We start from the raw sequence: 15,530 nt of genomic DNA, 5'->3' as shown, positions 1-15,530 counted from the left end.
AATGTTTTTTCTCTCATAAAAATGGGTAGGTTGAATCAGAAGGTACTATCTGACTTCTAGATGTATCAGGAAATGAAAACTGAGCCAACCTTTATTCATCGTATGATCTAAAACCCAAGTGTTTTCAGTCTATGACAAGAACGATCCAGTTGGCCTAGCTGGTCCAACAGTGCTTTTGCCACTGATTGTATAACCACAGGCTCCTGATTATGGTCTTAAAAAAATCTGTTTTGCACATTTGAGTGTTTTCTCTGTACTAACATGTTCACTTCAGCTCAGGAAGACTGGTTAGTGAGCTAATTGTTAGAATCAGGTGTGTTGGGAGACTATAAATGGTGGAACGTGCACTCTGAGGGTGGAAAATTGTGTAATATTCAATGTGATTAACTTGCACAGTCTAATGTGCCTGTTTTCTCTTACCTCTCTCTAGGAACTGACCACTTGGAACAAAGTAAACATTATATAGGCCTTGTATGTTCATAGTCAGTTTACAAGTAAATAACAATTAGAGACGGAAGTATGAGTGTCATTAGAAAAGCATATTCTTTCACAAGTTTCAAAGCACTTCAATTTGATTAGTGTTGAGTATTTTTTGGGTGATTTTCTAAATTGTAAAAAGACTTTCTATGTTGTGCAAAACAATATTCGTTTTTATCTTTGAAGGTTTTTCTGTGCATGGAGGTAATTTTATTGAAAAGATTAAACAATGAAAGTATTAATGCAAGACTCAAATAATAATGGCTTTCACTCAAGTGTACTACCAACTATAATGTGTTCATTTGATGAGCATGAAAACAGTCCTAATACTGCAAATAGGAATAGGAACAAACAGGTCGTCGCAAAATGTATGGATTTATATATGGAAGCCATTTTATGGATTAAGGCTTGGTCACGTTTTGCAAACTTTTTAAAATTTAAAGCAGATAAAGGTCAAACGCACGACACACACACAGATATATTGAAATAGTTAACGTTAAAACTGTGATTTAACTGCATACAATAACTTGTACATTTCATATTTTTTTATATGCTAGATTTAGAAACTGCTGAAAGTAAAGGCCAAATGAAGAGCCTTGTTTTTTGAACGCGATAAATTTGGAGCTGCTCACGTAGCGCAGAAGGCGCGCCCATCAACTGAGGATGATAACGAGAGCACGGGGGATTTACTCTACCGGCAAATGGCAGAACACAGCGCGGACCATATCCCCGAGGAAGAGCCGAGCTCGACTCCAAATGGTACCGATTGGATGGAGAGGGATTCTGGAGGAAGAACGGCTGAGCACAGATCCCCGAGCACAAGCAGTCACGGTGCCGAGAGCGCAGAATCCGCATGCGCTGGCAACAGCGCTCTACCGCGCGAGCTCCGAAAACCGCACAGCAACCGGCCGAGATCCAGAGAGCACAAGCGACTCAACGCTCAGAGACTCGTATTGCAATACATCGCACCTTGTATGAACTCTTACGGTTTGTGCATCGTAGACAACTTTCTGGGAGACAAACTTGGAGACCGAATCTTGCAGGAGGTGAGGCGCGTGCATGAGGATGGGCGCATGCAGGACGGACAGCTCGCGTGCCAAACACTGGGCCAAACTAAAGCTATTCGCGGGGATAAAATCGCCTGGGTCGAAGGCACTGAAACGGGCTGCCACAATATCGGCGTTCTGCTGTCAAGGATAGATAAGCTTATCACTTTCGCCGACGGCAGACTTGGGAGCTACAAAATCAGAGGGAGACACAAGGTGAGTGCTGTGTTCTGCTCTGAAACAAACTTTTAATAATGATCATAGTATATGTGATGCATATGCGCTTTCTCTGGAGTAATGCAAAGAAAAAAAAGTAACATCCAAGTATGACTGCAAATTCAACCCATTACAATGCATCTAAGAGCTTTGGTATCTGGGAGATCTGAATTAAACAGGATGGCATTTATTTGCAGGACTTTTGGAATATCTAATTGCTTCATCATTTACACACACTGCGTTGCATCCTTACAAATCGAACACAATGGAATGATACGGTCTACACCGTGGATGTCGTTTCACGCTGGAAACACGCATGTTTATCAGCCCCACGACGCCGCTACGTTTGCACGCGTTTCTGCAAGACGCGCACTTGAGCGACGCTGCCTACATGCGCGCGCCGCAGTCCTCAATGGCGGCTGCGTGCGCTTAACGTGTATCAACGAACGTTCGCTTCACACGCTGCGTCTCACTCGAAATGTTCCCCAGATGGTCTTGTACTTCAGCAATAAAAGACACTTACTAAGCACAGAGTTTGTAAACGAAAATAGTTTGGCATGACAACAAAGCGAAAAATTTTAGGATATTATTTTTCTGGTTTTCTCGTTGATGTGGTATATGATAATATACAACACAGTTGCGTGTCACTTCGCAATACAGAGACACGTGTTCCGGAAGCTTAATAAAGTAATCGGTTTAGGATGGACACGTGCTTACGGGCAGCGGTCCAAACAAAGGCCAAACAAACGGAATAGGCGGGACTGTTTGAAGCCCCGCCCCGAGAGCTACTCCACAATCTGCACGTTCCACATTCCCAGGCAGGTGTGGGTGTGTGTGTACGTGAAAGATAGTAAAGTTCACCAAGGAAACTGGAGACGTAAACCAGTCTCTCATTCGTTTTTTTGATGCATTGAATGGCTCTCGCAGACTGAAGCAGAAGAGGTTCCGCAGCAGCAGGTTTCAGCTCTGAGCACAATGCCGTTTCTGCAGCATCTAACGGACTCTCAGTTGGAGAAGTTAGCTCTGGAGCACGTCGTACCAGCTCTGCTTGACCGCGGCTACTTTTACGTGGACCATTTTCTCGGTGAAGCAATCGGTCGTATCGTTTTGAGCCAAGTGAAACATATTCATCGTTCTGGCGTTTTGAGTGACGGACAGCTCGCTGGTAGAGGGTCAGGAGTTTGTAGAAGTCATATTAGGGGAGACAAAATAACGTGGCGTAGCGGTTCTGAGAGAGGATCGGAAGCCATTGGTTTCTTACTGAAACAAACGGACAAACTCATTTCTCTTTGTACTGGGAGACTGGGCAAAAACACAGTCCGAGAGCGATCCAAGGTAAGCCAGACACACCTAAATCATCTGCTAGAACCTTCAATTCAGAACGATTTACAAGTGAAAATCTGGTGGAATCACAGGGCTGACAAATCATGGGATTGCAACTGACCAACATCTTAACCACTGAATCAACACCAGCTTAGTTAATCCTTCTATGCCTATTATTTTAGCAATAACAATGTTGTATCTCACAAGCTTTACACCAGACTCTTATCATGTTGACACTGACTACAGTTCTTGATTCTAACAATGTTTACATCTGTAGTTCCTAGGTTCTCATAATCTTTAGACAGATCTTAGGTTACGGTTCTCATAATGTCTTCATAGTGTTAAATAATGTGTAGTTCACAGGTTCTCACATTGTTCCCAATATTTATCTCGGTCGTAGTTCCTACTAAAGACTACATATTTTGGTCTTAACAATGTTTACACTTTCTAGATATCCTAGGGTCTCATCATGTTTATAATGAAGAGAGATCTAGGTTCCAGCATTGTTTACAGCCCCACGTCATTCCAAAGTTCTTACCAAGATTACACAGATTTTAGATCGAGGTTCTCAATACTATTCTTGGTGTTTACATTGAATGTGGTTCCTGGGTTCTGACTGTGTTTACACTGAGAGTAGTTTCAAGGTTACAAAGTAATTATAGATATTTTTCTTATAATTTGTTAGACATTATATCCTACATAGATTCTCCTAATATTTTCACTCATTTAATAAAATGCTTTGTGTTGTTTCTATCATTTGCTTCATGATCATAACTATTATGTTTGGTCAGACACAGCACAACTACACAGTTTTCCATGAACAGATTAGAATTGCCAAGCAAATTCAGTTTTTATTCTCTGAATAATACACATTTCTTAGTCCTTGTGGCGGTTCAATAAAGGGTCTATTTTTAAATAAGCAGTCTTCCAACTAAACGGAAGTCATGTTAAAACATTTTTACGTGTGTTTTCTATCATGGTTTTCAACATAAATGATATAATGTATCTACAGACACTCCTGTTTTGAACTCTTTATATGATTTTACTTTCTAAGCTTTTAACCTCTCTGTATCTGCAAATCAATTTATTCACTTAATTACCATGAGCAAAACCACTAAATCATCAATAAAACTAAAGAACTGGAATGTTTATCATGGTATTCATTAGGAATCTTAATGATCTATGTAAATGATGCAGCTGAACTTACCCTTATATAATTTTACTATAAAAGTTAACACAATTCTGCTCAATATTTCGGACGAGCAAATGTTATAAAAGTGATGCACCGAAAGAATCAAAACAATAAACCGTCAAAGGATTTATTGAAGTGCACTATGATCCATAAGCATAAAAAACTAAGAACCATAATGTATAAAGATCAGTTAATTCATGTAATTGGGTTTTCTTTATGTTCTGGTATTTGGACTGTATTTAAGCTGTAATTATGCTCTACAGTAATATAATGAGTGCTGTAGTTTGTCTACTGTATGACTAAATCTGCCGCAAAGGTTTGGTCTAATTTGCTTACTGTACAACTGAGTACTACAGAGGTTTGATGTAAATGTTATGTCAAATTAAAAAGTAATTGTGTTTTGGTAAACATCATGATTTGAATTTACTTTTAGTTTTGTGTTACGTGATACATGTTGCTGTTTCATAATTTTAGTTCATTTTAAAAACTAAATCGACTACATCCATGTTGTCAAAAATTAAGCAAACATTTTGTCAACATTTAAGAATTGCCTTATCGCTGTAACAGACAGAATGGCTATAAGCTTATATTAAAACAAAACATAATTCGTTTAGAAAACAAACTTTAGCTAGCTATACAGACGGCACTGGATAGACTATCACAAAACCGGATTACACTTGTATAGTTAAGTTTATAGGCATGTGCGGTGTTTAACAAATTTTATTAAATGAAAAAACTTAGCAATTTATCAATATCTATCTATCTATCTATCTATCTATCTATCTATCTATCTATCTATCTATCTATCTATCTATCTATCTATCTATCTATCTATCATCATGATAACTAGCTACTAGTATAACTTATTTGTAATAAGCTTTGCATCTTTTTATAGTTTTCATTGAGCATATAAACTCTAGCAGTAGTTTAGTCCACAGCTGCTTACTTTTTTTTTTTTTTTTTTGCATTTTGTTTTCCACTAGGAGAGGACAGGTAAAGAATTAAATTAAAATATTTTATACAAAATATTTGTTTCTAAAAATAATAATGTCTGCTGAATTAATATACTTTAAATTAGAATTTCTGTCATGTAAAGTTCACAAAAGTACTGTGTTGTATGATAATACTACAGGGTTATTGTGGCAGTTACACAGTTGTTGTTTATTCAGCAGATGTTGCATAGTAAAGATAAAGTATTAAAATATATATGATACAGCGGGGTATTTAAATCCAAAAAATTATGTAATTTGAAAATGTGCCATTTATTTATTTTTTTACTAATGAAGATCCTGGAGTATCATATATAGCATAAGAAAAAATAAACAGAATGGACGTGACACAATCGGCATAGTTCTTATCAGTTTAGTGAGGAGTATGAAAAAGCAATTAGAGTGAATGCGGAGGTATGCTAATGCAGTTCCTGTTTCCTGGTCCTTAAAATAGTTCAAGAAATTAGAATGAAGGCGAATATGGCTCTGATGATTACCTGCAGTTTTTACATCTTCATGTATTAGATCACCAAACTCATTTGCCAGTCTGTCAGAATAATGTCTATATATAGAAAAAGTGTTAGATGTGTGTTTTATTAAACTTAGAAAACATGGTCACAGGTCACATGACTTTCCTTGTACAGTGGCTAAATGAACATGAAACATATGTAGAGGTAAGAGTTATATAGCCTAGTTTTCTCTGACTATATACTTAGAAATGAAAACTATGCTCTGACATCAAGTAAACTCATCAAAATTGACAGACCCTTAAATTACAATTTAAACATGTCATTGCCTACACATGTATAATGTGTGTATTTACAGTTTAAATATATTTAAGCAGAATATAATGACAAGCACTTGACTGAAATATTTGTTTTAGCAACATCAGAAAACCAACCCAAAGAAAACCCGAATCATATAATGATGTTTTATGTAATGCATTCCTGAGGATGACTGAACAAACATTACACTGAGTTTTATTAATCAACGTCAACAAAAAACCTTAACTACTACTTTATGAACTGTGTGTATGTGTGTGTGTATGTATATATATATATATATATATATATATATATATATATATATATATATATATATATATATATATATATATATATATATATATATATATATATATATATATATATATATATATATATATATATATACACACACACACACACACTTACTGTGTAATATATATATATATATATATATATATATATATATATATATATATATATATATATATATATATATATATATATATATATATATATATATCTCCTTATTATTAACCCTGATAAATTAAAGAATGTGTCTTTATTAGTTTCCCACCATTCACCAACAATAATGGAGTTTCTCCTTAGGGTTTAAGGGCATAGCATGTCTGTTCTCTGCATCATTCTGGTTCGAAGCCAACAGCTAGGTGAGAACCAGAGTTTTCCTTTCACCACAGAAATACCATAGAAACCATTGATTCAAGACAGGGCTGGTTCAAGACTAATGATTCAAGACCGGGCTGGTAGCATGGCCATGCTGGTTGAGGCAAAACCTTGCTGATAAAGAGAGTGATGCTGAATTAACAAGTAAATATAGTGGGAGAAATGAATAAGATGATTATTAGCAGTCAGCATGCAAAAAAAAAAAATTGGAAAGTATAAGCAGTAAACAGAAATTGGCAATAAATGTACAATGGATTAAGTGGCTTAAGTTGAAATAATAAATAGCCTGTGGAGAAAAAAACAAGTTCAGTATTTATCGATATTTATATACTTTTTGAGCTGAGTAAAAACTGTATCAGCTTCTGATGCCGGTTTCAGCGTGACTGCAGAATGCTGGCGAGTGTCGGTTTCCTGAGTAAAAACTGTTAAAAAGGTCATTTGCAGCGAACACTGGTCTATGCCCTACATTCTTTTATTCAGCAAGCTGTGTCATCATCTTCCTTTATTTTGAATGCACAGTACAATTACAGTAGCTGTTTGTTGTGATGCCTTGTGGTGGGTGATGAATGCCACAGATAGTCTGTCAGAGCTAGCCATGCGAGAGCTGATCATGAGTAGTACGTGACTCTTCCCACAGCTTTCCCTTCACAGGAAACACAGACTGAGGCAACGGGAAGTAAGTAAGTGAGTGAGTTTAAAAAAAGAAAAAAGTAACAGCCAGTGGCATATAACCAATAACCCGAGTCTGGCCGGGGTGAAATCGTCTAACTCGGATTGAAACTCAAAATCAAGATCCAGTGTTTGTTGTCCAAAAGTAACCTTAAGTTTAGTAGGAGTGGTGTGGAAAGGAGCTGGATCTGCTTGCTATCTGACCCCAGGGGGAGGGGGCTTTTGCACCAGAGCTGAATTCTGTGTGTGCGTGTGTGTGTGTGTACGAAGCAGCGCACTCACGCTCAACACGTAGCACTGTCATTAAACCTTCACAGTCCTGGCAGTCGGCCAGGCCTGCTCTCTCTTTCTCTCTCTCTCCCTTGCTCGCTCTCTTGCTTTCTTTTCCTTTCTGTTTTTCAATCCCCCCTCCCCACACATACACGTCCTTCCAGATCTCCATAGGTGTTTGCATTGGGATATGACGACAAACCTACGTGTGTGCCCTTATTGTGGGAAGGAGACCATGATAAATTTGCGTTTGCAGAAATGTAAACATGCACGGCACTGAATAGCAACTGCAGCGCTTGAGTTGTCTGGTCTGTAGAGACAATGATTATAGGAAAATGGGGTTATGTTTTGGAACAGGCATAGCTTTTATTTTATGTTTGTGCAGTTTAATGTGAAGATTTATGGGACAGCATAAGCAATAAGCATGGGTCATTATGCGAGTTACATTATGTGAGTTACTTGCTTGTTACACAGGATATGATAGAAATACTTTTTTTTAGTTAAAGCAGAGTTTAGCATATGATTCTTTGATGAAAAGCTCCTCAGTAGACACAGTGGTTGTTGGTAGTCAATAAAACAGAATATTTCTATATAATTATTTATTTAACATGTGTATTGACTATGGTGGAAAAGTATGCAGTTTAAACATCTATTGCACTGATTTACTTAGTGATCTATTGCAATAAATTTGAAACCCTGAACTCTTTCCATTGCTGCTAAAAGCTCTTCTCAAAATAAGTTTAATTATTTGTAACACAGGAATCCCGTATTTATTATAAGTATCATTTTCAAAATGATTTCCTACAGTCTCCATGATCCCCATTCATTAAATGCTCACTAAAAGTGATAAAAGCATCTGCTAAATGAATCATCGCAGATGTATTCACTGTAAAGTCCTATTTAATGGGAATGGATACGTGCGCATGCTGTGGTAATGCAGGGTATATTGCGTGCTAAATTATGTGCAAGAGCAGAAGGTCATGTGGGCCTGAGGTGATATGGAGGGGGTTTTGCTTCCCGTTTTATTGTGAGAATAAGGCGTGTTGCTATTGTGCTGTGCAGCCTCACGCAATCCACGACCTGGTGAGCTCTGGCTGCCAAACCTTTGCAACTTTCTACGGCGACTGCCACTGATAGATGGGAAGAGTCGCCAAAGAGCTAGATAAGCAAAGGAAGCCAGCTAACACGGAATACACGAAATACCAAGAACCACTGTTATGATTAAGTCTGTGTTTAAGGCTAAACAATGGATAGAGTAACAGCTCATAATACATTGTTCCTCAGAATACAGTGATCTTGCATACTAGCGTCTGGTGTAAGCAATAATTGATACTGTTATAAGGAAATCACCAACAATTTGTATTTACCATATTACCATTATCAGGATCATTACAACCCAGTGTGTTTCATATCTCTTTAATACCACTGGTGTCTTGCAACTATTAAAAAAAACATTTTTTAACCATTTATAGGAACATTCACTGTGGGGTGTAGGCAAGTTTTTAACATCTCAAACATCTTATCATTAACACTGTATTGTTGCTATTAGTCAGTAACATGTTTTAATGGCAGTATTTTATTATGGTATCACCATTGTCACATTTGAAACTTATATTAATATATAAATGTGTATGTAACAGTTTTTTTAATTTTATAAATGTTCTATATTTTTTTGGAATTGTGTTTATTATAAGTAAAATGCACACTCGACTATGCAAACTAATAAATAAATAAATAAATAAATACAATAAATTACCAACTTTGATTCTGATATTAATAAAGTATTTGCCTTGATGACACTAAAAAGGAAAGAACTTAACCCAACACAAACAAAAAAACCCAGTAGTTTTTCATGTAACCTAGAAACTGTACATCACAACCTCTTCTGCTTTGACGCTGTGTGTCTGTTTTAACACTTAGTGGAAGTTACAAAGCACAGCTTACAAAACAATGAGGCTCCTTCCATGAATGTTTAATAAATGTCTCTGTGGCCACGGTTCACGAGTGGAGTGCGCACTGATTAGTCTCATCATGCCGTCCGGTTCCAAATTCCACTCGCCAACTGCTGCCACAGTCTCCTATAGAAACCTACACAATGTACCATGTACTCTTATATAATATTTTTCATTATACATCAACTTTTTTTTATAGATATATATTGAGTACTTATCAATTGCCTCACCTTTTCATTTGTTGTGTTTGTGATAGGCAATGGTAGCTTGCTATCCAGGCAGTGGTGCGGGTTATGTAAAACACGTGGACAATCCTAATGCAGATGGCCGTTGTGTCACCTGCATCTACTACCTGAACAAAAACTGGAATGCCAAGGTATGCTTGAAGTTACGAGCTTGTGTATTATGACTAGCACTCAGGGTGCAGCAGGTATGCACTTAAATTATTATAACATCTCACCCCAACCCCCGTAGGAGCATGGAGGAGTGCTGCGAATTTTTCCTGAGGGAAAATCATACGTTGCCGACATCGAACCTCTGTTTGATCGACTCCTGCTATTCTGGTCAGACCGTAGAAACCCTCATGAAGTACAGCCATCATTTGCTACCAGGTCTGTTGCTGCATTTGTGACCACATACTTAAATACATGAATATATAAAAAATAAAATGCCCCCTTTGCTACAAGTAGAGTTAAATTGTATGCACTGCATTTTTATTGTAGGTATGCAATCACTGTGTGGTACTTTGATTCAGAGGAAAGGGCTGAAGCAAAAAGACGATTCAGGGACTCAACAGGTTTGTTTTTCCCCAATTCTCAATTGAATTATTCTGTTCTTTATTTATATTGAGTCACCTGAGTAACTGTACCTTGTTTATTTTTTTTTTTAGCCTCTTCACAAAGCAGCACCACATCTTAGCAGAGGAACCTGTGAAAAACTTATCTTCATGGAGATGTGTGTGTGTGTGTGAGCATGTGTGCTTGTTGTTGTTTTAGCCCTTTTGCACTTAAGGTACTGGTGCTTCCTCCTCAACCATGCCTTTTTTAGCTGCGATTTATGGAAACCCAGACTCCTCCTATCTCTATCTTACAGTTATGATTTCTTTAAAACATGTTTCTTTACAAACCAGCAGTGAATTCTTATCATGTCTGTGTAACAAAAACAGCAAAGTTATTCAATAGTTTCCAGTGGGTGTGGATGATGGATGAAGTGAAAGAAGTTTTTAATATTCTTTTGATAAATTTTTGTCTGTTTTTAAAAGGTATCTAGTGCGTCTCTATTTTGCTATGTGAGAGAAGCTGTTTTGATATTTCCGCCCATTACAATTGTAACCTTAATGCAAAAGGTTAAAACCATAGCGAGACTGTCACCAGATGATTTGCATGGCCTTTGTGGCCCTAACTACTTACACAGAGGTGAGATTTATTTTTCACAGCAAATACTAATAGTTTTGCAGTGAAATGTTTATAATATAGGATTCTAATGTGCTTAGCTTTAACATGTGATGTGTGTGTGTGTGTGTGTGTGTGTGTGTGTGTGTGTGTGTGTGTGTGTGTGTGTTTATCAGAATGTACTTGTTCTATTGGTTTGCATTGTATTGCAGTATAACATGACTGTTTAAAGCAGTGTTAAACTGCCTGAATATTTGGAAGGTAAACCCTTCAGAGGCTCCCATAAAGTTTTATACATAGTTATATATAAACTAAGTGAACCTTTTTAATTGTAATGCAAAACCTTTACATAAGAGAACTATGTGGTGTCCCTGATACTAGCAAGTCACATTGGTGTATAGGACAGCACTGGTAGTCATTGTCAACTGGAAATGTTTAAAAGTCGGTCATTGTTAATGAGCAGCTGTGCTGTTTTGAACTAAATGGGCGTACGTATATATAATGTTGAGGATGAATGATTGTGTTAATGTAAAATGGTGTGAAATTATATTTGACTTTAACACTTTGAAAAGACTGGCTACATGTAGATTTTCTCTGTGGCGCATCCTGTAAATAAACAAGTGAATAAATTAATTGTGTTCCTAATTAAATGAATTGTCTAAAATAATTTAAAACATGTATAAATGTACAAGGTCTGCTGCATTGATTTGCTGCTTATTAGAGCAACTCATTTAGTTTCAGAAACATCATGGCCTTTGCATTAACAATAGTTCATTGTTTAATTTCTATAATGCATTTTACACATCTACAACTGAGCATTGTTTATAATACAATAATGTTTCTAGAAGATTACATTCATTTACCACATGTTCACTGATCCTTCTTTAACAACGACTTTCGCTTGGTCAGGTTCAAGATAAATCCAAAACCAATTTCCAAAATGAATTGTTTTTATCGGTTGCACTTGAGTGGTATGGATTTAAATAACACCTGGTCACTCTAGTTAGATCAGAACCATTAAAGCGTCTTCCGAAGACGTACTTCATTTGAATGATAAATCTTGAGAAAGAGTCTGACAAATGTGTACAAAGGAATTATAAATGATCCAAAAAAATTTTGGACCAATTCACCAAATTCTGGCACTAGCTGCATGATTTTATTCATTGCGTTGCTGCCATGTGATTGGTTGATTAGATACTTGCATGAACGTGTAGGTGTACAAGTGTTCCTAATATTAATTAGCTATGCTAGACAGAGCCATCAGTTCATTAACATGGATTAAAGTAAATGTAACAAAGAGTTGTTTTTTTTACTTAAAACAACTCTCTGTGACCTCCTGTCCTGCTGGACAAACTCCAGCTGAATGGAAAGGAGTTTAATATGACTAAGTTTATTCCAGGGGAAGTGGTAAGTTTGAGTAAGCAATGTCTTGTTACAAACAGTGATGTAATGTTCCCCTTTTTACTTTTCCAATCATTTAATAAGCATTATTAAGAAATAGACTATCCCGTGGTGCAATGCTGCTGGTACACGTATTATTCAAGCTGGGAGTTACAACACATCAACATTGTGTCTTGACCCATGCTGTAATTGTAGTTAAACAAAGTTTCAATATGTAACACAAAGTTGTGTTTTATTGTATGTAAAATCGCGATTTCTTGCTTTCCAAACTTTATTTTTCACACTGGACCTTTAAAAAATGAAAACAAACAACTATATTTGTATACGATGCAGTCGTAAAAATATTTATAATATACTATAGGCATTTAAGCCAGAAAGTGGACATTTTGTACCGTATTTAAAATATTTCACATTTTAAACAGTTGATCGACGTTGATCTCGCTGGGAACATTACCGCTGAATCTTCCCTAAAACTTTAACATGAGAAGTCGTGAAACTGTGGCGTGATCACAAGCTTGACAAGCTGAGGGACATTTTTACAGCTACTGTACTTTAGCTCGTGCATTCGCCATTGAGTATTTTGTAAGTTCACATTTACCGCCCTCTAGTGGCAAACAAATTAATAGCGCACTAAAGCGGTATATTTTTATTTATAGACGCCCTAAATAATTAATTAATTAATTAATTAATCAATTTATTTAAATGTATTAATGGATTTAAAGTGCAATGAAGATGTCCCGCAGCATTGTGATTAACGAAAAAAAAAATCATGTATCATATAGTATCAATATTGCTTTTATCCAATATTTTAATGGATAAAAATTATCAGATAACTGACATGTCAGACACAAATGGGCATAACATGTGGTTTATTATTGCTTGATTAACAGAACTAGTTCCCAAAGAACCCATATGCAATGCCAGCTCAAAGAATGACTGACAGCCTGAAGTAGAGATGATTCTAATTGTAGAAACGCTTTTAAAATAACCAGCCTATTTCTATAATTGGGTTTTTGTACTAGAAACAGACAAGCGGATTGACTGAAACCCTGTGCTGTTGCGTTAAATATCAGGACTCTGGGAAGGTCATTGTTTAATCTCTTGTGGATCAGGATTAACTGTTAAACAATTAGGGAAGCAATAGTACTGGCACAGTTAGATGTATTGTGCCTCTTCACTCAGCCACATCTCAGAAATAGTTCTGCTGAGCACCCAGATCAGTTACCGTTACTGTCAGCAAACAAACCACCACCACCACAACAACAACAATAACACAACAACAACAATGATAGAAAAAAACCCTAAGCAATTTCTCAAAATGAATGCGGTATGTGTTAATGTGCTTGTATGTTTAATTTCAAGTAAATCAGCCCCTAATAAACGGTCTACCTCCATTATAACTGTAGATTAGGGTCACATTGGGAATGGATGATGGGGTTAAAGGATTTAAGAAATCATTGTGATGTACCTGACCTTCTTAACTGCTGTGTCTTGTGTCTTAAAAGATACACCTTGAAGGACGCACTCTGCTTTACCTGTCCATGTGCAGTTCTTTTAAATAGATGGTGGTAAATGCTGGGCCTCACATACATTGGATTAAATTGTTTAATTGTCCCAATTCATAATCAATTAAAAAAAAGGCAATCCCGGTATAATTCCTTTTAAAAAATACTAAAAATGTGGCCGCCTGAGTCCTATAGTTGTAGTTACACATACAAACACTAGATAGCAATAGTGAATAGCAGAGGAAGCTTCGAAAAAACTGCTTTTAATTTTTGAAACTGTGCATGTTTAATAAAATTGTATTAAATATACCTCATCTGGGGTGTTAATGTGATACAAAAAACGATTTTGAGTTGATAGTTTATTATTATTTAAAGTTTTCATTTATTAAATCTGTCTTTGTAGATGAGATTTCAAATAACTGTGTGATATATACATTAATCCCATAAAATTTGTGTTAACATTTGTATTATTTTAAATCCTTAAGTTTAGGTTATATGCAAAGAGCAAAATGGTTATCAAGACACTTGAAACAGTCGACTTCTGAGTATAAAATCGTAAAAGTGAAAATAATCTAATCCAACATTGTCTTTATTGTGCTAGTAAACACTCTCTCAGTTTCTCTCTAAATGTCCCAAAATCAATCAGCAATATAAGGTAAAGTTTGCAGCAACCTTGAAAAGTCCTGATAATATCAACAGATAAAATTTAGATGTTTTTTTATTTGGATACTTTTTCATTGCAAAAATAACTCATATTACTAAAGTGTTAATTCTCTTGCATCTCTTGTGTGTGTGTGCATGTGTGTGTGTGTGTGTGTATTTATGTGTGTAGACCAGGAGCCAACCAGCAGCCAAAAGTTTATGGTGTAAGGGGCAGTAATTCCTGTATCATACAACAGTATATTTTTACACTCAGATTGTTCAATGTTTAAAAAAGAAAGATAAGATAAGATATACCTTTATTCATCCCAAAGTTGATAAAAAAAGTAATTATTTGTATGTCCTGCATTCTCACTGGGGCTGTCGGTTAAACCCTAAATTACTTCTTCTTTCTATTTTTTATGTGGATTGAAATAATGGCCTTTACAGAATGTACTGACTACTGTATAACAGCAAGGGGACTGGTTCAAAAGAAGTACATAAATAAAAGTAAACAAATTATTGTATTTTTTTTTCTTGCCACAGATGGACATTGGCAGTTTTGTCTGCTCTAGTGTTTGTCAACAAAATTAACAGTGGTGTGCAAGTACATTGCAATGCCTTATAAAATTCTTGCCCTTCTTCCAGAAAGCTCTACCTAAACTGACTCATAAACAGTTTAATACCCTATGTATGGAATGTAGCAAAGTAATGGAAGTATTGATCACCTTCTCAACTGAGTTCGGCAATTGATTTCAAATCAATATTAATTCACAGAGCATCAGCAGTAAACTAAATATTTCTTATATCTAAGTTCTACTGTAGGATATATATTAGTATTTGCTTTATATTAATTAACATACAGACACATTTACTTTTTATGATATTAAATGTCAATACAGATCACTTTTTAGGAGGAAAATATGGTGGTCAAAAATAAAGTAATTCCTAGTCATTACAGAATTATATATAATTTAGATCTCTACACTCTACCAATCATCTGATCCTGAAG

General features: G+C 36.0%; 1 protein-coding gene across 4 annotated transcripts; it reads left to right on the top strand.

Moving 5' to 3' along the window:
• The first annotated feature begins 6 nt into the window (after positions 1–6).
• Positions 7–11,606, top strand: egln3 (egl-9 family hypoxia-inducible factor 3). 4 transcript variants are annotated; one of them, XM_046855409.1, is made up of 6 exons: positions 7–25; positions 1,035–1,739; positions 9,839–9,958; positions 10,057–10,193; positions 10,305–10,378; positions 10,472–11,606. In XM_046855409.1, the coding sequence occupies exons 2-6, from the start codon at positions 1,179–1,181 to the stop codon at positions 10,498–10,500; spliced, it is 921 nt and encodes a 306-aa protein (XP_046711365.1). In that variant the 5' UTR covers positions 7–25; positions 1,035–1,178; the 3' UTR covers positions 10,501–11,606. The 4 variants fall into 4 exon arrangements, with proteins under 4 accessions (XP_046711365.1, XP_046711363.1, XP_046711364.1 ...); XM_046855407.1 differs by lacking the exon at positions 7–25 and adding an exon at positions 59–287; XM_046855408.1 differs by lacking the exon at positions 7–25 and adding an exon at positions 59–313.
• The last annotated feature ends 3,924 nt before the right edge of the window (positions 11,607–15,530 follow it).

This window comes from Silurus meridionalis, chromosome 8, assembly GCF_014805685.1.
Source record: "Silurus meridionalis isolate SWU-2019-XX chromosome 8, ASM1480568v1, whole genome shotgun sequence".
NCBI lineage: Eukaryota > Metazoa > Chordata > Actinopteri > Siluriformes > Siluridae > Silurus > Silurus meridionalis.
Note: the sequence above shows the minus strand (reverse complement) of the source record. Positions and strands in the feature narration are given on the sequence as shown.